At 45.0% G+C, this 22,877-nt stretch overlaps 1 protein-coding gene across 1 annotated transcript in view; it reads left to right on the forward strand.

The window, feature by feature from the left end:
- The window catches only part of LOC149371348 (cell adhesion molecule Dscam1-like), a 64,154-nt gene extending 42,902 nt beyond the window's left edge, over positions 1–21,252 (forward strand). The window contains exons 8-22 of the mRNA XM_089579881.1: positions 782–958; positions 1,831–1,978; positions 6,757–6,905; positions 9,457–9,588; positions 9,954–10,121; positions 10,897–10,967; positions 11,412–11,652; positions 13,086–13,178; positions 13,685–13,906; positions 14,683–14,988; positions 16,017–16,184; positions 17,221–17,551; positions 17,914–18,056; positions 19,018–19,201; positions 19,725–21,252. Of these exons, the coding sequence (XP_089436007.1) occupies positions 782–958; positions 1,831–1,978; positions 6,757–6,905; positions 9,457–9,588; positions 9,954–10,121; positions 10,897–10,967; positions 11,412–11,652; positions 13,086–13,178; positions 13,685–13,906; positions 14,683–14,988; positions 16,017–16,184; positions 17,221–17,551; positions 17,914–18,056; positions 19,018–19,201; positions 19,725–19,845 (2,654 nt within the window). The 3' untranslated portion in view covers positions 19,846–21,252. The remainder of the gene's footprint in view (positions 1–781; positions 959–1,830; positions 1,979–6,756; positions 6,906–9,456; positions 9,589–9,953; positions 10,122–10,896; positions 10,968–11,411; positions 11,653–13,085; positions 13,179–13,684; positions 13,907–14,682; positions 14,989–16,016; positions 16,185–17,220; positions 17,552–17,913; positions 18,057–19,017; positions 19,202–19,724) is intronic.
- Positions 21,253–22,877: the final 1,625 nt, after the last annotated feature.

Here is a 22,877-nt window from a genome sequence, read left to right on the forward strand (position 1 = left end):
GCTGGTACTCATAACTATTGAGATCCTCAGTATTACACAGAAAAGTAGCGCCGCATTTCTGCGAGTTTTTTAAAGAACACTTCATGAACCGCGGGAATGCCGGGAAGATGATGCTTTGACTTGCTTAGTGTTGAGTCCATGACGTGCATTCTGCCTTTAAATCGGTAGCTGCGGCGCGATGCTTTCCTTTTCGTGCAGAATCAATTATTTTAAGAACGCGTTTTCACTTTTTCAAACTTTTAACACAGGTGTTAGACTAGTATGAAAGATTTTACGCCATTTCTTCGAGGTTAGCCTCGACAAGAGTGTTACTGTAACGGCTGAACACAAGTTTCAGAGCCCAGCAGTAGCCAAGGCTAACACTAAACTTCATCTTACTTGTATTTCTTCGCCTTTCCATGATGTATGAACTACCACAGCACCTGCTTTCCCACTACGTAATAATGAGAAACTCTATGCACAGACCGTTCTGCGTCACTATTGCAGGATTACTCTCCTACCGACAGCTCATTGAAGCCCCTGTATTCTAAACCTAACCTTGTTCTTTTTAAGCTACTACTTTTCCTCTTCCCAATCTTTACAGCAAATTCAGAAAGAAATTCTCGTTGCTGTGAGACAGTGCACAGGTGGACTTATTTTTGTTTAGTACAGTACAACACTCGTCTCTTTATTTCCGGTGGTTTAGCGGAAGGAAGTGTAGGTTTGCGCTACTTAAAGGAGCTTCCCAGTTTGCTTCGTCGCATCTTGCTTTTCTTTTTTTGTACATTCGCAATACTCCCAGGCTCGGAGGGCAGTCGAGAATTTTCGGTGATCATCAGCAACGCCAACGTGCAGATCCTGGAGAACGGATCGCTCAGCATCCGCGAGGCAGACACCAGCGATGGCGCGCACTACATGTGTCAGGCGCTGAACGGCGTCGGTCCGGGAATCTCCACAGTTGTCAAACTGGACGTTCACGGTAAGTGCGGCAGAGTGCAACAAGCACAAAGTTGAGATCAAACGAAAACATCAAGGTACTGTAGAAGCTTGGGCAAGTTGGTGTGCCATTATTTTTCGCAGCGCAAGGGACAAAGGACAAAACAAGTTCAAAGACACGGCGCTGAGCGCCGTGTCTCTGAACTTGTCTCGTACTTTGTCCCTTGCGCTGCGAAAAATAATGAAAATATGAAGTTTTAAGGCTCATTATGACGACCTACTAAAGTTCCGTGCTTGCACTGTAGCATTATTCTTTTCTCTTTCTTTGAATAAAAAATGCTGTGTGAGATATTTTCACTGTTAGCCTTGGTGGTGGAAACTCGAAGCTGTGTGACGCAATCCACTCAGCTTATCATTCAACCACCTATCAGGAGGCTGTCCGGTGGAAGAAGCGGATACATTATGATGTCAGTGATACATGGAAAAGCATGAATGAATGCTAAAAGATTCGTTTTCCTTTTCCCTCAGTGTTCCTCTCTTAGAGATGGCACATCTCACTATATGTGTTCGTTCCGTGGCATGCCGCACTACGAAGGTGGCTCAGCTACTGCTACCTGAAAATAAAATTACTATCAGTATTTAATGCAAATTTAGTTGTTGTTTTTAGCTGATAATCCTGTTTTAATGATTTTCCTTTGTGCGCGTGTCTTGAAGAAATCTACCGGACGCGGCGGTTCAGTGATTTTACCATTCGGCTGCCGAATCCAAGGTAGCGCGATCGGCTCCCACCCGCGGCTGCTGGGATCCTTATCTAAAGGAAATGTTACAGCTGCCTGAGCAATAGTTTCGCCACTGTTGTGCGCTTATGTTGCTTGTGAGCATTTTGTCCGTGTCTCTGTTGTGACCCGTGCGTAGTGGCGGCACACTTCGAGCGCAAGTTCCAGGCACTGACGGTTCGCCGTGGGGAGGGCGTGACGCTCGCCTGCCGCGCCGTTGGAGAGCCACCCATTACGGTGACCTGGACGCGCGACAGGCACGCCTTCAACCCCGCCACTGAACCAAGGTAGGCACTTGTCTTCAACGTTGTACCTTTTGGCAATAAGCATTTCTCAGCTTGGCTGCTGTGCTGTTCAAAATAAAAGCGAAAGAAAGATGAATAAAGCAACCAAAAACACCTGCTGGTGTGCAGCACTAAGGGGAGTCGCTTTGTCAGCGTTTATTAGCCATACGGGCGCGGAACACACCACGATCCCCCTGGCTGCCTGAAGCGAATTCCACTTTAAGGTACCCGTCGAAGCGGCTGAGTGGCTTTGGTGATTGGCTGGGGATATCAGGCTTTTGGGTTTGAACCCGACTGTGCCAGCCTTACTTCGATGGAGAAGAAACGCAATAAGACGCCTCAGCGCTGCGCGATGTCAGCGGACGTTAAGGAACCCCAAGTGCTCTAATATAACCCGGACCCATTCACCGTCATCATCATCATTAGGCTGACTACGTCCACTGCAGGGTAAAAACCTCTCCCTTGTCTCTCCTATTACCTTTGTCCTTTTCCAGCTGCGGCTGCCGTATCCCTACAAATTTATAAATCTCATCCACCTACCCAGCTTTCTCCCGCCCCCTGCTACACTTGCCTTCTCTTAGAATTCACTCCGTTACCGTAAACGTACCGCGTTTTTCTTGCCTTCGCATTACAAGCCTGCCCAAGCCCATTTCTACTTCTTGATTTCGACTAGGATGTCATTCCCTCACCCACTGTCCGTTACGGTCTCTTGACGTTACACATGTCATGTAATGCCTATCACCTTTCAAGCGGGGCAGCGATGGACCGGGTTCGAATCTAATGCCGCGCAATTCTCCGTAGGGTTTAAAAAAAAAACTCCGTGTGTTGATGAAATTGCATAACCAGGCCTGGGGCGCGGCCTGACCTGGCTGACCGGAACCAACAACACGCTCCATCACCAGAGCAGGATTTGGCCACTCTGGTGTAGTACTTGGCCACAACCTTCTATGAACAAACGAATTAACCCTCCAACGTAGCGTCTCTCAAAGCCCATGTATCCTTTCAGGACGTTAAACGACACTATATATAATAATTTTAGCCGCCGCGGTGGCTCAGTGGCTATGGTGCTCGGCTGCTGACCCAAAAGACGCGGGTTCGATCCCGGCCGCGGCGGCTGGAATTTCTTTGGAGGAGAAATTCTAGAGGCCCGTGTACTGTGCGATGTCAGTGCACGTTAAAGAACCCCAGGTGGTCGAAATTTCCGGAGCCCTCTACTACGGCGTCTCTCATAGCCTTAGTCGCTTTGGGACGTTAAACCCCATAAACAAACAAACAAACTATATATAATTTTCGTATTTACGGACAGTCTAAAGGTGAAAACATGTGTATTTTGGATTTCGCGTTCCAAAACTTCAGAAGGGCTTAGAGAGACGCCTTAGTGGAGGGCTATATGTTAATATAGTCCATCCGGGGTACGTAAACGGGCACTGACATCACGCACCGCGCGGAGGTTTTTGGACTTCGCTTCCATTGAAATGCGGTTGCCATGAAAAGGGTTCAATCCTCGGTCTTCGGGCTCAACAACCGAATACCATAGCCTGTAATCAGTTGTCGCGGTGGTTCAGCTCAGTGATAGTTAGGGGCATAAATTGGGAAACGACGCTCGGTGTTATCGCAACGTAACATAGCCATTAGTTTAAGAAAACAATCTGCAAGAATCTGCACTGCACAAGTACTGGAATTTCCCGAGAGGCAATTAATGATGAAAATGACGAATTGTGCATTTAGCAACCAAGAGGATTTAGCACTGTTCACTAAAACCAGCAGGAGACATTAGGCTGCAGTTTCAGTAGTAGTGGAATTAGTCGCAAGAGTTCGCGTTCTGTGAAAGCAGGCGCTATTTCGATTTCGTTGACAGATTGGTGTACCATCAAGAGCAAATTTCTTCACAGACATGGTAGCTAACTAGAGCTGATTATACCTTCGCCGCGCATCAACATTTTCATTGTCTTTTTTTAGCTAATGTCTTCGCAGACATGGAAGCTAACTAGAACCGATTGTACCTTCGGCGTGCATCAACATTTTCATTTTCTTTTTTTTTTTTCATTTTAATGCTACCTTTGATGGAACTTTTAGTAGATTCAGATGCGAGAACGGAGGGAAGGGGGCTTTGCCGTAATTGCTGTGTCTTGTAAAATGTTCGGATTTGTCGTCGCAGCGCTACAAGTAGTAGCTCTATGCTTGTCTAGGAAGAACACCCATTAGCGCTGCGAGTAGGTTGCATCATTAGCTTGAACCAAAGCAGAATGGAGCACTGTGCCCTCCTGCTATTCAACAGGGAACTGCTCAGCTTTGACCGTGTAACTCATGGTTGTGTGCGCGCGTGTGCCGGTGTCCTTGTTTCTGCGTGCGTGTTTGGATGCCTGCGTGCTTGTGTGCATGGAAGCAGGCGGGCAGGCTATGAGAGTTGCCTAGCTTCAAGAACAGTAGGGTTCTAATACGAAGGTACGTTCAGTAGTCGAAGGACCTGGCTAGTACTGGTGTGTGGTTACAAGAGTGTGGTTACAACAGCCTATAAGTCCCGCCGCGGTGGCTCAGTGGTTATGGTGCTCGCCTGCTGACCCGAAAGACGCGGGTTCGATCCTGGCCGCGGCGGTTGAATTTCTATGGAGGCGAAATTGTAGAGGCCCGTGTGCTGTGCGATGTAAGTGCACGTTAAAGAACCCCAGATGGTCTAAATTTCCGGAGCCCTTCACTACGGCGTCTATCATAGCCTTAGTCGCTTTGGGACGTTAAACCTCATAAAACAAACAGCCTATAAATCGTCCCAGATTGCGCTACGCCTTCCACACCTAATCACGACGAAGAGACAGGCTATACATTTTTTTTGCATCTCAGTAACAGGCTTTGGGGGGAACAAGAAATGTTTTATAAATTTCTCGTCGTCTTCTAATATCAGGAGGCGGAAAACATATAAAAGAAAGCGTTTCAGAGCGGTACTTTCTTTTAGCATTTTCAGTTGAAAATTCGGTTTTGATACGTAAAAATGCGCTATAATTTTCCCCAATGAGCCTTACCTAAGCAGCAAGAGACGCCATTGCAAACCTTTGCGGAGTTCTTCAGGTCGCTTTCTTATTGCTATCTGCAATCGATTGATTCTTTCAGAACGTCAGTCAGTAAACCAAAGCTGCTGGAAACGCGTTAGCTCTCCCATTTGAATTGACAGGCCAATCATTGCACTGTGCCACACGCAGGTCTTTCCAATCTTCTGAATCGATTCAGCGCCCAGCGTAAACGGGTATTCAACCCTCACGCTGCGAGAGTCGTAAAAGCCCTCTTCTACATGTGACGTGAGCGATAACTGGTCGTGACATATTTTAGCTCAGGATATGATGGTTTCTCGTGTACAGATACTTTCGTTTTTTTTTTTGTCGTTCTTTCAATAATCTTTCATAATAGTTAAAACCTCCGGACTGTAGAGTTCAGCCTGCTTTCGGGAGCGTGTAACATTAGTACTGATATTAATAATTTTTTCGTTACCACCATATGTCGGACAGCTTGACCGAGCAGCTCTGGATAAAGCTTCACGAGTTCTTGTCATCTTCGCCCATAATAATTGAATACCATCGCTTCATCTAAAATACTTCAAAAATGACACGCGAAGTTTTTTTTTTTTTTTTTGCTGCCAGGAGACATTCGAACAGTTTGTGGCTGACAGCGACATGAGGGAGAGGCACGCAATCAACTTAATGCTCATTGCTGTCACGGTACGCCGAGATCTCATGTAGCAAACTCGCAGAAGAAAAGTTAGTACCAAAAAACAAAATACATAGACGTCCAACTTCTGCTTTCGGTGTCGTCAGTTTCTTCTTCGCGGTAATTACCTCTTTTATGATACGAAATTGGAGCTTCAGGAAATAAGCGTCGTAACTCAAATGCTGTACTATTCAAAGCAGAGCTGCTAATATTCATTCTTGCTTTAACGGGAATTTCAGAGCATTTACCTATCATGTGCTCATGAAAGAGAGCAGCCTGTTTTCTTCATGCTCGCATTTACGTTGCGGTCATTTGTTTTATTATTGCATTCATAAAAGAGGAGTGAGAAAGAAGAACAGGAAGGTAAGGAGGTTAACAGGGCCGTGGCCGGCTGGCTGCCATACATGTGGGGACAGAGATTAAGGAGGCAAGAGGTAGAAAAAAAGAAAGTTAAGATCGTGGTAGGATGCAGACTGCCCATATTGTCCTCTGGTCTCTAAAAACAAAAGATGCACATAGTCCACGTACGGTCTGGTAGTCAAATCTGTTCGTCCCATATCAACAACTCTTGAAAAAAGTTTGACTTTTCAAGAGTCAGTTATTTGTGGTGCGTAAAAATCCTGGAACCCTGCAATTTTTGCAAGTCTTCAACCAAACGATCCATTAACTTTTTTGTACCTCTCTTCGAACCAAATATTGCGCTCTCGCAGAAATATGGTTAACATTTTATTTGCGTGAAGCTCCTTTGTGTAATTTACTTTTCAATGTCTCAACTGCTGAAGACGAAAGACGTCCTAAATGAGAGGTGGAAGCTATTGGCTGCAGGAAGCAAGATAAGCAAGTGTCTTACACAGTGTTCGTTTTTTAAATTAGTATTTGGAACCCTTCAGGGCGAGTCTGCTAACTCGAGGCAGCTCTTCTATCTCGGCTGCCGCTGGAAACACCTTTAATTAGAGCTTACAATTTGCGCGACTGCAAAGATTCCGCTGTCTTTCTCGTTTCTCTTCGCTCCGAGAGGATGCACAAAGACAGCTCACACGTGAGGGTCCTTCTTGCACTGTTCTGAAAAGGCCCTCTGACGGCAGGTACGTGGTGGAGGAGAAGCCCGGCGACGAGGCCCTCGAGTACGTGGTGCGCATCCCGGGCGTCGACCGCCGGGACTCCTCGCTCTTCAGCTGCTACGCGGAGAACGCCTACGGCAGGGACGACACCAACTTCCAGGTGGTCGTCCAGGGTGGGTCCGTGTGTGTGTCCACCACTATAGCAACACTGGTCAAGGCTGCATGCAGCGATTACGGCTATGCATTGAGCGAAGTTTTTGCTAAATTGGCTTGCGTGTCAGAATTACAGTCATGTACCATCGAGGCTAAATATTTCAAGGATGCATGCACTAAGGAAAAGAATATTTTAACCATACGACATCGATAAGATCTCCTGAAATGATAGTGGATATACTAAGCTAACTTGTGCAAACACCACATACACACATGCACAGAAGTGTGTATTTGTGTATGTGATGTTTGCACAAGTTAGCTTGGTATATCTACTATCATTTCAGGAGATCTCATCGGTGTCGTATGGTTATAATTCCCTAGTACATGAGGTTCTTTTCCCTAGTACATGCATCCCTAGTACATACAGCTTTCCCTAGCTTTCCCTGGTACATACACGCATGCACAGAAGTGTGTATGTGGTATCTGTACAAGTTAGCGGGGTATCTACACTACGTAGCACAAACTAGACCCCGCTCTTGCCTTGTTAGCTCCTGAAATTAATACTTGCGGATGGAATATCCACATCCGCTATTACAGTTGGTATTTGAACCAATGAAATTAGACAACTGCGCTTAAATAAGTTCCTTTTTACCACATCGGCATCTCGTGAAAATTTAGTGCCAACTTTTAAGCATAGGCGTCCACTACTTTGAAACGAAGAGATACGCAGGCACCTAGGTTATCTTCTGTTTGGTTTTTACAGTTTCGGGACTATTTTGGGTTGCCATAGTCTTCGCATTATGATTGAAAAATACTCTGTCACCAACTGTGCTACGATGAAATTGCACTTATAGGAATGTTTCAATAAGAAGTTGACAGAGCGAGGAAACGGGAATATAAACGTGAATATAACAACCATTTCTCAGCATTTCCAGCGGTGATCTTTTAGACCTTGAATGCCACTCTCGCAGGCTGTTCCGCCACGACACAGATTACATTTCCCGAACTTAAACTTTACTGGGCTTAGCGGCCGGCGCTTACTTGCATCACTGCTTTCACCACTGTGCCTCTAGGAAAAACGGAATTAGGTGTTGGCTAAGTTCAGTAGATTTCGTTATTAGTACTTTTGAGAGCAGGTTCCGTTTTCATTGCAAGTGCAGCACACAAAAAGACATGGTATATAGAATGGAATAGACGGCAGACTACCGTGTATATCTGTATTCAGAGCACGTGGACATGTACTGAACACAAGAAAATCGGCGAAAAGAAAAATGACGAAGCCAGTGTGTTTTCAGCTCACAGGTTTTTTTAGTTCGAAAGCCCCACTTCAGAAGCAATCCTGAAAAAGACGGCAGGCCACTGTAGCCTCTACCTCTGACCTTTGACCTTGGAGATGACATAACATGGATACGGTGTGGCTAAGGGAAAGTCACTTTATGCGAGAGTTTAAAAGGAATTGTCACGCAGGACAATGTCTTGTGGTGAAATCCCTACTAGCCCCAAAAGACGGAACTCTGACGGCGGCCGTTGTTGAGGCCGAGATAGTCCCAATAAGACTGCTTAGCAAATGTCATCGTCTAGTAATGGAAGCAGTGCGTATGATGACGGCGTGCACAACAGATGGCAGCAGCAGCTATTTCCCTCTTCACCCCTCACCCGCCAACACTTCCTTCGCACTTGTTTCTCCCTCGTCGTAACTAGTAGACCTCCTTGTGGTGCCAGTTTTAAAAATTCGTACCGAAATTGTGAAGCAACCGTTTGTATTACAGCCCGGGTGCTGTCATACGATTTCCCTGTTCATAGAGTTTACAGGCATTCGAAGTGAGTGTCGGAGTGTTTCACTCCGACTTTTGTGGATACAGCGTTTGTGGAATCACCGTTTGGAGGTGCATCTTCGTTCACTTCTCAGGACGCAACAAGCGTTTAGGTCGAACCCTCACGATGACACACTGATGCTTTCTCATCCACAGCACGTAAGCAGTCTTCAGTACCCACGAACTTTTTTTCTTTGCGTTCATTTTCAATAGCTGTGACGGTTTATATGCTTTACTTTAATTCGGTTGATTGCTACATTACGGTGTCTGTGTTCTTTATTCTTGTTGCAATTTTAGTTCCTAGAAACATTTTTGAAAACGTACATCCAGCACTTTGCTCTTATCTTCGCTTAAATAGGGTACACAAAGTGTTACATACACGGAACAAATCAGTACGAAGGTGCGCACAGCTAACTTGAACTAAAAATTATGTTTCAAATATTTGTGGTGCACGGTGCTCAATAAACTGAATAAGCTCAATAAAAAAATCAACAAACATGTGTTTTAACGTTCAAACCAATTTGAATATTAGTTCCAAGAAGCTCGCCGCACATCATTTGAATTTAGCTGTGCTACATTTCGCTGATTCCAAAGATTTGAGTGTTCGTACAGTGACTTGTGGAAATTCGATACGGGGAGGTTCAACTTTTCAGGAGAATATCTTCAATGGCATATGGCAAGCATGCAACGTCTGACGAAGTAAGTCCCTGGCTCTTTCTTTCCTTCCTTCACCGTGCGCTACGCTCGTCTCCAACAGAGCCTCCGGACAAGCCGCGAGGCCTTGAAGCGACGCAGACCACGAGTCGATCAGTGACGCTGTCCTGGTCTCCTCCTTACTCCGGAAACAGCCCGGTGATCAAGTACCTCCTGGAACACAAGGCACGAGACGGTACGCACTGTAATAGCGAAGCGCGGAGACGCGGAAAACAAGTGATGTAAGCAGGAAAAATTCTAAAAGATGAAGAGTAAAACAGACATCTCTGTCAGTTCGGAGAAGTTACGCAAATTTTGTTATTTGCGTCAGCACGACAATGCTGTAGATTAAGGTGATCTTATTAACGTGTTCAAGGCTCTCAGGTTGTCCCTAGTGATGAACAGCATGCGAACAGCATACAGCACTTAGTAAAGTAGCGCTTCGCAACTTCAAGTGCTTCCTGCAAGAAAAGTATATCTAAAGCATACTTTTGATATCTTTGCCTTCGTCTTCAGAAGAAAAAAATTGTGCTCTTGTTGACCATATCTTGTGCTTGACAGGTTCTTGGGAGCGAGACTCCTATCTGACCGCTATCGAGTCCACTGAATTCTCCCACGTGGCCGGTGGACTTCGGCCCAGGACCAGCTACGAGTTCAGGCTGCGGGCAGAGAACGCCATTGGACTCAGTGACCCCAGCGAAGTGCTCGTGGTCGCCACAGAAGAAGAGGGTATGACTAGTGCTTGTATATGTATTCATTTCTCCTGCGACAATATCAACCATGCTGGAGAATATAGGAGATCGCAGGAAAGAATGCCGAACGCCGAGAACAAAAAGGGGAGCCACACAGTGCGCCAACGTCTGCAGCCCAGAGAATAGTAGGATCCTTATTAATGAGTGTCAGCAAAGTCGCTTGCAAGGCACTTGCGTTTTTAGTGCCTAGTTTGTAAAATATTGATACTTTTTTAGTGTTCTTTAAGGCAAAAGAGTAGAGCCTGGTTCGCTGACCATAGCGGTGATCATTTTCGACATATATTTCTACATGAGGATTAACTGCCATTCGGAAAATCCGTGATATAGCTATGTCATTATGGACATACTTGGGAAGGCATAGAATAGTTCAAGCTACTCTTCTACGTGTCGCCTCTCGCATTAGTACCTAAATGGTAACGAAAGAACCAGCCCTCCTTTCTTTAAGCTCAGAACAGACGTAACACGGCTGTACAGATTGTTATAATTTAGTTTTTTCATCCGTGAAGGCATCAACGTTTCAATTTACTCAAATACGATGGGCACTTTTAAATGTGCAGGCTGAGAGGAGGGCAATAAACTAGGGCCATGCCATCTTCATCTACGTTCTCCTCGCTTTAACGTTTACACCGCTTGCATGCTAACGGACCAATTATTTCTGCTATCTTGTTGCCTAGCTTTGAATATTGCTCGGCATCTACCATGTATCTGATAAGTTGTGTCTTTTTGTGATGGATACGTATGATCAAATGCAGCTCCCAGTGGCGCGCCACGAGACATCAAAGTAACGCCAACTGGCTCGCGAAGTCTCCACGTCTCTTGGAAGGTAAGCTGTTATTGCGACCCTTAGATATTTACGTATTGCTCCTGCACAGGGCCCTCGGTTTTTTTATACAAGCACCATGCAGATAATGGCCAAATTTCTATCAAGAGCACCCCTTGCGTAAGCTTTGCGTTAGAGTAAGGACTTCACCTTTCATGAAACAATATCTACAAGATGGACTTGTTCAACTTTAAAAAGCTGGATTCACCTGCCGTTGGAATGTGGCGTAGATTTCTTTAGACAGCAATAGTTAGCCTCACGTTAGAGCTCGTTCTCCGTAACATGCACCCTCTTGTAACGTAACGTATTTCATCTCAGCATTCATTTGATCCAAAGTATTTTATGCCGTCCGAGTCTCTCACTTGTTCCAAATTATCATTGCGTAGCCGTTTTATGCCAGCGGCAACCCTTTATTTCAATACTAATATTCGCTCTTTTTGTCAACAGCCACCCCTGGATGAAGAGTCACACGGTTTAGTTCAGGGCTTCTACGTTGGGTACCGCGTCCGCGACAGCAAAGAGTCTTTTGCTTACAAAACTCTGGAAAGCTCTTCGTCGTCTGCGATACAACTGTGCGACCTGACGGACCTGCGCCGTAGCACTCGCTACAGCGTCGTGGTGCAGGCATTCAATGCCAAGGGCGCTGGGCCGACTTCCGAGGAGGTGTTCGCCCAAACACTCGACATCGGTGAGCTGCATGTCGCACACATATGACTCCTGTCACTCTCTTACGATCGAATCGCAGACTTTTATGGCACGTAACTTTTATAGACGCTGCATAGACACTTGGCACGAGTGACCCTCTATGTTTGCCAGAGTGGCGACGTCGACCAGAAAAAGACGCCTTATAGAATCTATGAATTGAAAGAATCACAATTTGGCTAGCTTCTAGGCCAGTGTTGGCAGTTTTGCCCTGTTCTGCACAGCTCTCCCACATATCAATATTTGATATTTTATTTTCTCATTTTTTTAAAACAATTATGCAACTAAGAAGGTGTCTTGAATCTCCGCCGATACGCAGTCGCTTTTAAAATATTCCTGAGACGAAAAAACCGGGGCGCGTGTTCCTTTTCAAAAAAAAAAAAAATTTATTCCAGCGCTAAACATCCCTGGTTTCTTATGTTTGAGAAGAGTTTTAAAAAAAAACTTCTACAAGGTTCGAGTGAGTTCTGGTCTAAATTGTGCGGTTATCGTGCTGTGTGGAACCGATGGAGTTCTATATTTAACACGATAGTTTTCTATTCTCTATTGCGGGGTTTTCCTGGTGGTTTTTTAACCATAAGGCAACCTACAGTACTAACTTCGAGCATACGTTTTGCTTGCACCCTGAATGTTCAACAAATCAGAATTGACATGATAATCACGCAGTATTTAACAAAATATAGGTCTCATTACACGTTTCAACGGGAACTTAACCGCCGGATATTGACTAGCTCATCCGGTTACTCTTTACTGGAGTACAAAGTACTGAGTGGCACTTAGAAAGAAAGCTGTAGAGAGACCTTCTAAGCAGCAATGCTTGAAGTGTGAAAAATTTAAAAAGTTACACACTAAACATAAAGGAATAAAAAGGGAGGAAGCTGTTTTCTATTGCACTTTCTTTTATGAAAAGTAGTGTGCTAGAGGACATCTTGCTTCCTTTTTACTCACATATCGGCGAATTGTGTTTCTAGTATAGTTATCATCATTCTTTTATAAAGTTACTTAAAACAAGAAACTGCCTAAAACGGTGTGCGCTTGTTCTTCATACACAATTTTTGCTGCCATTATTGCCATAACAGTTAACACGGCAGAAAAAAGAAACAGGCAAACTGCACTGGTACCAGAGGTGAAAAATCGGCTAATTTTCTACCTCATTTGCTCTCGTGCAGCCAATATATAGGAACAACGGGCCGATTACCGTCGGTGTAAAATCCACGCCCAGTTCAATAAATCCTACGGATTTCGAATTCAGAACTTCCACGTGGCGCAAATATCTCAACATTTTACGGTAATCTTTCCAACATAGCTTTAACATTTTAATATCTGTAACTTAATTCTAACCTCTAGTGTCTTGAAATATGCGCTCACTTAAAACCACTTAAGGCGGCTGGCTGCATACGGCTATTCTTACACGCGCAGACCCTCCCGCGGCTCCGACGCTGAAACTGGTCTCCTCAACATCGTCTTCGGTTCACCTTAGCTGGGATGTCGAAAAACAGCAACCTATCAACGGTAAGTGACGTCTGCGCACAGTATGAATCATACTATACAATATCCAGGTTATGAGGCCAATGATGCGTTCGCGTTAAAAGGCCGAACTTAAACTGAGGACAGCGCAGCGAGCTATCAAGAGAAAAACAACTGATGAAATGTTAGAATGCAAGAAGACAACCGAATAGGTCATGGAACAAGCATGAGTTAATAAATTCCTACTCGAAACCAGGACGCAGAAATAGACATGGGCAGGGCATTTAATGCAAACGAAGAACATCGACACTTCCTAATGGTAATATAGTGGACTCCAAGAGAAGAAAAGTGTTGCAGGAGGCGTCAGATAGTTTGGTGGGCGGATGTGATTAAGAAGTTTGCCGAGATAAGGCCACCGCAGGGACCGGACAAGGTTAATTGCAGACATACGGGAGAAACCTCTATCTTTTAGTCGATGCACCTAGCTTGATGATGGTGATGCTACGTCGCAGTTGAAGCAAGAAGCTCACGAGAAGGCGGTACTCTCGCAGGGTTCGTGCTCTACCACAAAACCGAGCCTTCTCCAACGCCCGAAGTGCAATCCACAGAAGACGCAGGCGACTGGTCCGAAGTTCAGACCGGTGCCGAGCGGTCCGCATACGCGTTTCGCGGCCTCCGATGCGGTCGGAAGTACGCCTTTTATGCCATGGCCTTCAACGCCGCCGGAAGAGGACCACGGAGCAACACAGTAGTGGCAAAGACAGATGGATCAGGTGCGCGCGTTTTTGTCCAATGCCTAGCGCTACAGAACAGAAAAGGCGCTACAGACCTTCGTTGGTGGAAGCTTAAGTTCTATTTTTATCGCAGTAAAAAATATGAAGTTGGAACTGCTCGGTCACGAAACTGCTTAAAGAACGTAGTGGTCGCATTTTGATGAACGCGATATGCACGAGCGTTTTTCAGCATTGTGTGTAGATTAAACAACCCCAGAGGGTCGAACGTAATCCGTCGGCTTCAACAGCTCCAACCCTAACCGCTCATGAGCAGTTCCTGGAAAAAGTGCGCGATTTCACGATGGAAGATATTGCTAATTGTTGGCACCGCATGTTTTTTATTTTCCTGGATTTTGCATGTTGAAATAGCTCGCATGATCAGTTTTTGTGCGCAGGCACGTCTGCGTGCTTCTTTATTATGCGGGGAAATCTCAGCACACGGTTTTTTAATTTTTTTTTGCTTTAAATAAATGCCGCTGGCGTGGCCGGAATCAAGTCTACAACCTTTTGTCCTGTACCATTACAACCAGAAACGGCCGTGGTTCATTGCCAAATGTTTGGCAACGAGCTTTTCCACTTAGGCACCATAACGCAGATCCCGCGTACATTAGGGCCTTAATTACACGACCATTGTCGTTTGGGTAATTGATGCAGAGTCGGCAAGGTTGTTTGGGAAATTTCATGTCGATTTCAAATTTTCGCTACAACTAGTTGTTAATTACGTAAAGCTAAATCTTTTTGGCAACATGGAAGTTAAGTTGCCGTTTTGCACACAGCACCTGTGGCCCCGGACCAACGCGACCTTTTGGTGTGCAATGTGTCTTCGGTGACACTTCAGCTGGGCGCGTGGAAGAGCGGAGGATGCCCCATAACGGCTTTTGCCGTGCTCTGCAAGCCCCAGTCGCACAAGGACTGGTCTCCGGCAGCGGCAACGCATCTGGTACCTGACCACGAGAAGCCGCCAGTGCTCGTCATACCTGACCTGACTCCGGCCACTTGGTACGACTTGCTGATCACGGCGCAGAACGATGCAGGAGCCACAGAGGCTGAATACGTCTTTGCTACACTAACGCTTTCCGGAGGTATGCTTACCTTAAAAAAATACTTTCTGCTAATGTCTAGTTGCATGTGTATTCGGCCATTATCACATATTATGGTATAGTGGAGCGAGGAGAAATAATTCATGACAGGGAACAATAGCAGGTTAGCCTCAGGTGTTATCGGAAACAAAAATCTCATAAGTGGCATGATCGAACAACAAAGTCGGTGTCTCTATTGTTAGCCGTTGGATAAAGGGTCCATTTGTGGAGACGAAAGCCGGAATCACGAGCTTTTATGTGCCGTAAAGCCCATCATACTCGTACGTCATTGGCACTGGCAGAGGTAGAATTCTTATGTATTTAAAATCCCTAAGCAGAAATTATATTTTGCGTGGTAGATGAAGGAAGAGATCAGTGGGGTCTATGCAACAAGACCACTTCTGTGATGGCTTTAAAAGTTTTATACTCAGTAGCAAATAGGTTTAACCTTCTACTCTGCTCTGGGCGCCATGGAAGAGAGCGAAGAAAGAAAAAAGGTTGAAGCACGGAAGGAAGGGCAGACGATGTAAAAATATGCAGAATAGGCGTAGTTTCATACGCCACAAAAAGTTCGATGCTGAATTCGTTGCTTTACTCTAAGTACCGCAATGCCTAACAAGCTATTTAGACATGAATGGCTTATCAAGTACATTGGGGGCAATAAATATTAAATGGAGGCAATGAATATTAAAGAAAGGTGCGTTTCGACTGAAGGAAACTAGAGAGTTTGAAACCGGAGGCAAGAAGGTTCTCGAAGTGCTTCCCTCATTAGGACACTTATCTCGAGAAAACGGCGAAATGGCAGCATTTATTCTTTCTTTTCTTAATTCAAATAACGGTAGTGGAAGAGCGCGTAAGTCATGATGCGGAAAACAACGCTTCATAAGCTCATTTGTCTTAAGTTTGACATCGGCATCGACATCATTGCTGATTAAGTCACCCCTTCGCTTCCTTTTCATACTTTTATTCATGCACGGTTTCCGATAACACATGCTATGTGCAATTCAGCTGAGCACTGGTTCCCTACCTAGGTACTCTGCCGCCGCCCCAGTGGACCCATGCAGTCGAGACCCAGCACCATCATATGCGCGTCCTCATTCCCATTGTCTGCACTCTGCTCGTTGTGCTGCTTCTAACTGTCGCCATCTGCTACGTCTTCTCGCGCAGAAGGCAGACTTCAATGCAGAGGCCATACTCAGGTAAGAAAGGGACAAATTGTAGATGGCGTCATAAGTGCTTTCTTCACTTCCATGCATTACTCACAAGGATTTCTGTTTAAAACGAAATCCGACACATTAAAGAGCTGATCAAAGTGACTCCCATCTGTCTGTGCTTGTGAAACATTTCACGTCTAAAAACCAAGCAGACATGGAACAATAAATGATTGGGTGGCTATACGTCCGGCACAAAATTTATTAAGCGTCTGACGACAAAGCTGTTGGGCATAAATGGTGTTGACCTGCATAGAAGTAGTAATATTCTTTTGGCTTTAGGTTGAGCTGGTCATTACAGCCTGGCAGTAACTTTATTCATTCGCGCATACAAGACCAAAGAGACCGGTGCGAGCTTGCCTCTCTATGTCTTCCACTTTTGCTATTCACCTGATAATTTTTAGCATGGTATAATTAGCATCTAATTAGGCTCCTAATACGTTGCAGAGGACGCTTGCGCTTCTCCGTGGGCGCAGCTTGTTTTTTCTGCCCTAAGACACCGCGGTTACAAATGGCTCCAAATAATCTTTCCGCGTGAAAAAATTATCCCTACATTTCTCACACTAAATGACTGGTTCAGAGTAAACCGAGCCTATATTAAAGGACAAAGACAGCAGCACAAGTCAGAAGCTGACTTCTTTTTCTGCATCATTTTCGTTTGTCTCCTAAACCTATGCGGTGTTCAAGGTTATCAACTTCCCTATCAGCTTTCTTGAATAGTACAAGTTCCTTTGATATCGAAGGCACCAAAGTTCGTCTATTCATTTAATGATAATTACGTTATTATGAGAATCAAACACCCCTTTTCTTGTATGATTACTTTTCACTTTTACGTAGAATATACAAAAATCATCTCAAAACTGAAGCATAGAAATAATCAAAATTCTGTATTCGTACGCAATGTGATTGTGCCCTTTCATATTGGAAAGACCTGTATGTTGGGTACCATAGTAGCTAAACTCATTTTCTCATAAGGGAAGGTAAGGCAATCGTCCAAGAATATTTTGAAACTCTGCGATCGCAGGCGACCTCCAACCATCTCCAGAGCTGACCAAGTCCGTTGACACAGTACCCATGAGCGTCTGGGAGAAGTCGAAGCAGCCGAATCTATTCCAGCAGTCGCAGCATCAGCAGCAGCAAGCTGGGGAGCCTGAACAACTCTATTACCCTTCGCCGTACACGATGGGTGCAGGACGCCTAGGATCACTGTACGCAAGTGAGGGTCTGCGCTCTGGCTGGACTTCAGCCCGCAGTCTTCAGAGCACCACCGACGAGCCAGAAGATGACAGGCACAGGCCACAGCACACTTACGACGTGCCTTTCCTGCATAGAACGTCAGGGTCCGATCAAGAGCAGCAGGTATAAAAAACTAGCTGGATTCATGCATCTGAGTTTACTTAATGTGCCCTCTTTGTCAATAGGAAAGGAAACTATATCGGCATAAAAACAGGTGATTCATGAAGATTTTTAATAAGCCATATAGCTCATACTGCTGTGAAGATTGCACCTGGCGATCGAACAAACTGCGGCTTTGAAGCATGCCTTTGAGAATCTATTCTGGCCTGCTTCGGCCAAGAGCTTCACACTCCCGTTTTTAATCTGGGGAGCCTGGCTCAAATTTGACGTTGTGGTCAGGCATAGTCCTTTTAATTATTATTTTTTGAAAAGTATTGCACGGAAAAAGAGGTAAACCAGAAAAGTATTTCATCTTTTACAGGAAAAAGAACTGGCGCTCAATTTACCTTTTTCATGTCTTCCTTGTACTATCAAACCCTACCCTGATCTGGACGCAGCAGTGCGCGCAGGACAACGCAGTTGGGTCAACAGAGCGCATTGGAGATCACATATACTCCAAACCTGGTATGCATATAATTCTCCGAGTGATGTTCTGTGATATGTACAGCGACTTCTAGAGATTATTTGAAGTGTCTCATTTATCGGGAGGTTGAAATAATTGTCGTCTTTTTTACGAAGTGCTGGCCTGCAGGAATGAGATTATCGGGCAGTCTCCGCCATGGCATATAAGGGGAAAACATGTCATCTTGAGCATGACACTGTGCCATTCGGGCTTGTAGGAGGAATTCTGAATCTTTCACACTATGCAATGTAAACTGGTAGAGTGACCTCTGCTCCTAGCATATAAACATTCAGCAGATGTGATATGGCAAGCAGTGATAGTTTCGTAAATTGGTATGCCTGAAGGCAGGACCACGGATTAGTTTCTACCTAGGCAGTTTAGTCTCATTGTGCTGCCGAAATTATCGCCTATGCGCTTGTGAGACCAATGTTTGTTCCGCTAGTAAACTGCTTTGAACTGCAAGCCCAGGCTATCGCATAGTCCCCCTCCCCCTCCCATATCCTCCTCCCTCCCCTCCCGCCCTTACACCCAGCCACTACATCTAAACTAAACCGAGTTTCCTGAAATTCCTCCCATCTCTTGCACCAGCTAACACCTTGCATTTCCGTTACTCACTTGGAGCCATCATCTGAGTTATTTTGCTCAAAAAAGCAACTCGCGGGATTCCTCTTTAAACACGAAGTGCGGCGACGTATATGCGCCAGTTGACTGCGATATCAGGACTACGTTTCCCGAATGACAATGTAAAATGCACAAAATTGCTCGCTGTTCACAGTGGCAAGGCAGTATGCATTTTACTCGCGGAACGACGGCCAAGTTTAATTTAAAAAAGCCGTGCACTTAATCGTGTAGAAAGAAAACGGTGTTGATCTCGCTAAGCTTTCAGTCTTGGCTAACATTCATGCGATTATTTTTTTACTTATATTTGGTCAAGTACTCAAGCCGTGTTTTGGTTTTACGCAGCCGTAGTGTATGTGTCTCCGGAGAAATGCAAAGGCTTGCGGAAATCCCACCACACGGTAAGCGTCATCGAGGGCTTCCCCGACAGCAACGTGTCTTACGTCTACTCACGACCCAAGAAGAAGCACTGGGGCAACCATGATGAAGAGGCGTTCTACGCAGACCACAAGCTGCGCAACCTGGCCAGGTAATCTGAAGGGGTAGAACTATCAACACACTTAGGGTGGTTTATTCCGTGCTGTTTTTCTCTACCTACTGATTTGCCTGCCTATCTGTACCAAATATAGAACAGAGTTCCTACATAACACCTCGTGAACTGTTTTAGACACTTGTTAAAAGGCGCTTGCTTTAGTCTCCTTATGGCTGATCGGTATTTTCTTCTCCGACAACTAGAAAAAGAAGGCTGATTCAGGGGTACCGCATTTGAAACCTTGTGCAACTTCGTATATGCTTTTATTTCTTTTTGACTGCACACCTGACTCAACTGATGAAAGCACTGATATGTCCCGTAAGGCCAAACTTAGTTTCGGTTTCACACTGGGGATTTACTGTTGGACCGATGATGCTTTCTAGCTTGTTCGAATTTCGTAGCTGTGGCAGTTTGGGAGAGCAATTTAATTATTATATTCAGGCTTTGAGTACAATGCAATGTAACAAATAGACAGCCCCTTCATGCAAAAAAACGTTCCGCTATGGTTTGCCAACTGCAGGTACGCCGACGAACTGAAGCAGACGGAGCACGACAACGGCCTGGACTTTGCCGTAGAGGCTTACGAACTTTCTGAAGCCGAATGTGATATGCCGACGCGGCATTGCTCTGTGCAGACTTAGGCGGCCCTTGAGGACTAGGCGCGCATACCTGGCCCAAGGAAACCCCAGCATCAACTGACGATGTGTCGTTGTTTGTCGTGTCAGGACGCGAGCCGCACGCTGAGCGCTGCTATCTTGGAAAGACAGATTCACCAGGCTGTGCTCGGACCAGATGTGATAGTGAACGGCGGGTGAGGAGGCGGCCGTCTCCTTGATAAAGATTATGCTCCTTGGTGCACACGTGCGACGGATTAGGAGAAGCTCCACAAGTGCGAAGCAAATCAAATGGCGACAAGAATGACACATCAACCAGACTGCCTAATTGTGTGTGTGGTGCTTACTTCTCACCCGTGAAGTACCTAATTCATATCTCATATTTATTTCAAGTGCTAGTCAACAGCGTGAATTAAGTGCTGTTTCTGTTCATACGAATTTGATTTTTGTCGGTCTTCGCGCTATCACAATTTAAGAGAGTTTACGGGAAATTACCCGTGGATAATTTCCCATATGTTCGGGCTCCTTGCTTGGTTAGCGTTATCGATATCTCACCTATCAAAAAGATGTAGGCATATAGTGCTTTCCCGCCATAATGATCAGTCAACTATTGCATCTTGTCGCCCGATGTTTTGGTGGGGTACAAAGTACCTGAGCCACTGACTGGAGTCATAGAGGCATATGGCAGTCAGGGTTTCTTATGTAATTATATTTTTCAAATGTCTGAAGTTACATTAATATAAACTGAGGTATTTTTCTTTGCTATAGAATTTCATTTGAAATTCAAGATATTTATGAGGCACACTGCCTACCTTTATGAGGGACATTGCCCACAACCAGGCCTCTGTTTGCAATCATCCAAATTATCCTAATGCCACTGTACGCTGTCCGTTGTTTCGCTACAGTCCAGTCTACGAAACCGCATGGATTGATATAACTTTCATTGTTAGCTGAACAGTTGTCACGGGTCTGCGTGAAGGCTGCTTACTTCTACAGATTGACAAACAACACTGGCAAAGACGCTTCCCTGTTCTTTCACTTGTGTCGATCGTCACATCGTATCAGAGAACAAACTGAACAAGCCAATAACTGATCCCGCAAAAAGAAGGAAAGTCCTCAACTCAGATACCTTTTCTGACCTTCATAGTGAAGACTTCGCAAGCTGAACAACGCTACCGTGCACCAGGATTTCAGCCGTGATACCTGATCTGCAGTTGGAAGATTTCGAGTGGACGTCGGACAAAGTGTATAGTACCCTTGTTGCTGTGAAATACTTCGTTCGAATGGTGTGGTCGCTAGAACTGAGGAATCCTGTACAGGTTTGAAAAGTCAGAGGTTGTTTTTATATCGTGTTTAACGGGCACAGGAGTGTGTGTTAAGGATTGTCCTGTTCTCAAAAGAGAAAAAAATGCCGAAACGTTTTATACGCCTATGCCGAAAGAAAATGTTTATATTTTGGCTCTTTACATGAATAAATAATGTCTTGAAGACAATTCTTCTGCCTGAAGAATTTTTTCTTCCAGTGTAAGGTACTCTTTAAAACACACATATTAGCGGATCATTTACAGATTATACAAGCATGAAGTGTTAATATGTGTGCGTGCGTGCGAGTAAGATGGTGGTTGGACAGGCACGGGAGACGAAAGACCGTTAGCAAGGGGCGCAAGGACGGGCGGGTTTTATTCAATCGTCGGTCGTGAAGTAAGCTTTCCGAGTCAATGTTGGTGCGCCTTTTGAGCAAACTATTTCAATTCCCACACGCCTAACCTTACCAAGGATTTATTGTTTACATTATCGCACACTTCGTTTCTGGCATTATTGCTCGCGGTTCTTCAGGTTAGAATCGCAGAGGCATGTGTGTTGCAGGATTACTCCATGACATGAAGACGGAAGGCGCCATATTTCATGGCTGATAAAATTCAAATGTCTTATTGCATGAGCTCTTCAGATGACCTTAGGAGTAAAGTGAGTACCACGGAATATATCTTGATGTCTGAATGCATTGCTGCATTTTATAAGTGGTGACCAATGGAGTCTGATGACGTTCTGATATGTCTCTACCAAACACCAATTTCTTTTCATGTGAGCTGCTTGTATTTAAAGGAAATGCAAGTGAATAAAGATTTTCAGCACACCGATAAACTAACACGCACGAAGAAAAGACTAAGTCCATGACGTTCCACTTCGTTTGTTTTGGTCTCGTCCGATAAAACAATACAAACGCCGTCAACATTCTTTAGTATATAGGCGAAAACAAGAAAACTATGTTGTCTGTCCGGATTCCTCCAGGCTTAAATTGTAGATGAGGATCGCTGTTCTGTTGACTGCATAGAATGTTACAACTCATAGGATTCTAGCCTTCCACGTGCACAAAATTTTTTTTAACACCTTTTTGCGCAACAACCTTTTTTACAGAATTATTGATGATATCTCTTTGAAGAAGTAATAAATTCTGTTCATAGCACTCACGACCTACATACTTCCATGTCTCGTTTTCCGTCAACCGAAGCCCTTACTTGTCGTGAACTGCACTTCAGAGGTGCGCATCGCCGCGTCAGGAGCAAAAAAAAAAAAAAACTGGGAGAAATTCTTCTCAGGCGCGCTTTTTTACATGGTCCTCACCTTCGATCAGAGGGCCAATTCGTAACTGATTAACATGAGGATTTATAAAGTACACATTGAGGCTAGGCAAAATGTAGGTTTAAATACAGGAGCGGAACGCTTTCAATGAACTAGCATGGAATGCTTCTCCGCCTATAAACTGCTGCCAAAAGCAGCCAAACCGAAACTCCCAAGACAACTCCTTCACAACCACCTCCGGTGCCATCACGTCCAAGTGTGTCCTGTCAGCGAACTATCGTCAAGGATGGTCAGACCTCATCATGTGCGGATGCTCGGCCAGCGCTTCTGCCTTTACATCCTACTGAGCCTCCTCAGCCTAAGTTCGCATAGTCGAGACATTTACGAGCCACTCCTCGTGCATTTTTTTGCACTTTTTCATGTACGCCGGTTACGCTGGTGGCAATTATTCATTACGTGCTGCAGCAAAACCATGGCGC

The sequence above is a fragment of the Amblyomma mixtum genome, chromosome 1, assembly GCF_055824585.1.
Source record: "Amblyomma mixtum isolate Tamu chromosome 1, ASM5582458v1, whole genome shotgun sequence".
NCBI lineage: Eukaryota > Metazoa > Arthropoda > Arachnida > Ixodida > Ixodidae > Amblyomma > Amblyomma mixtum.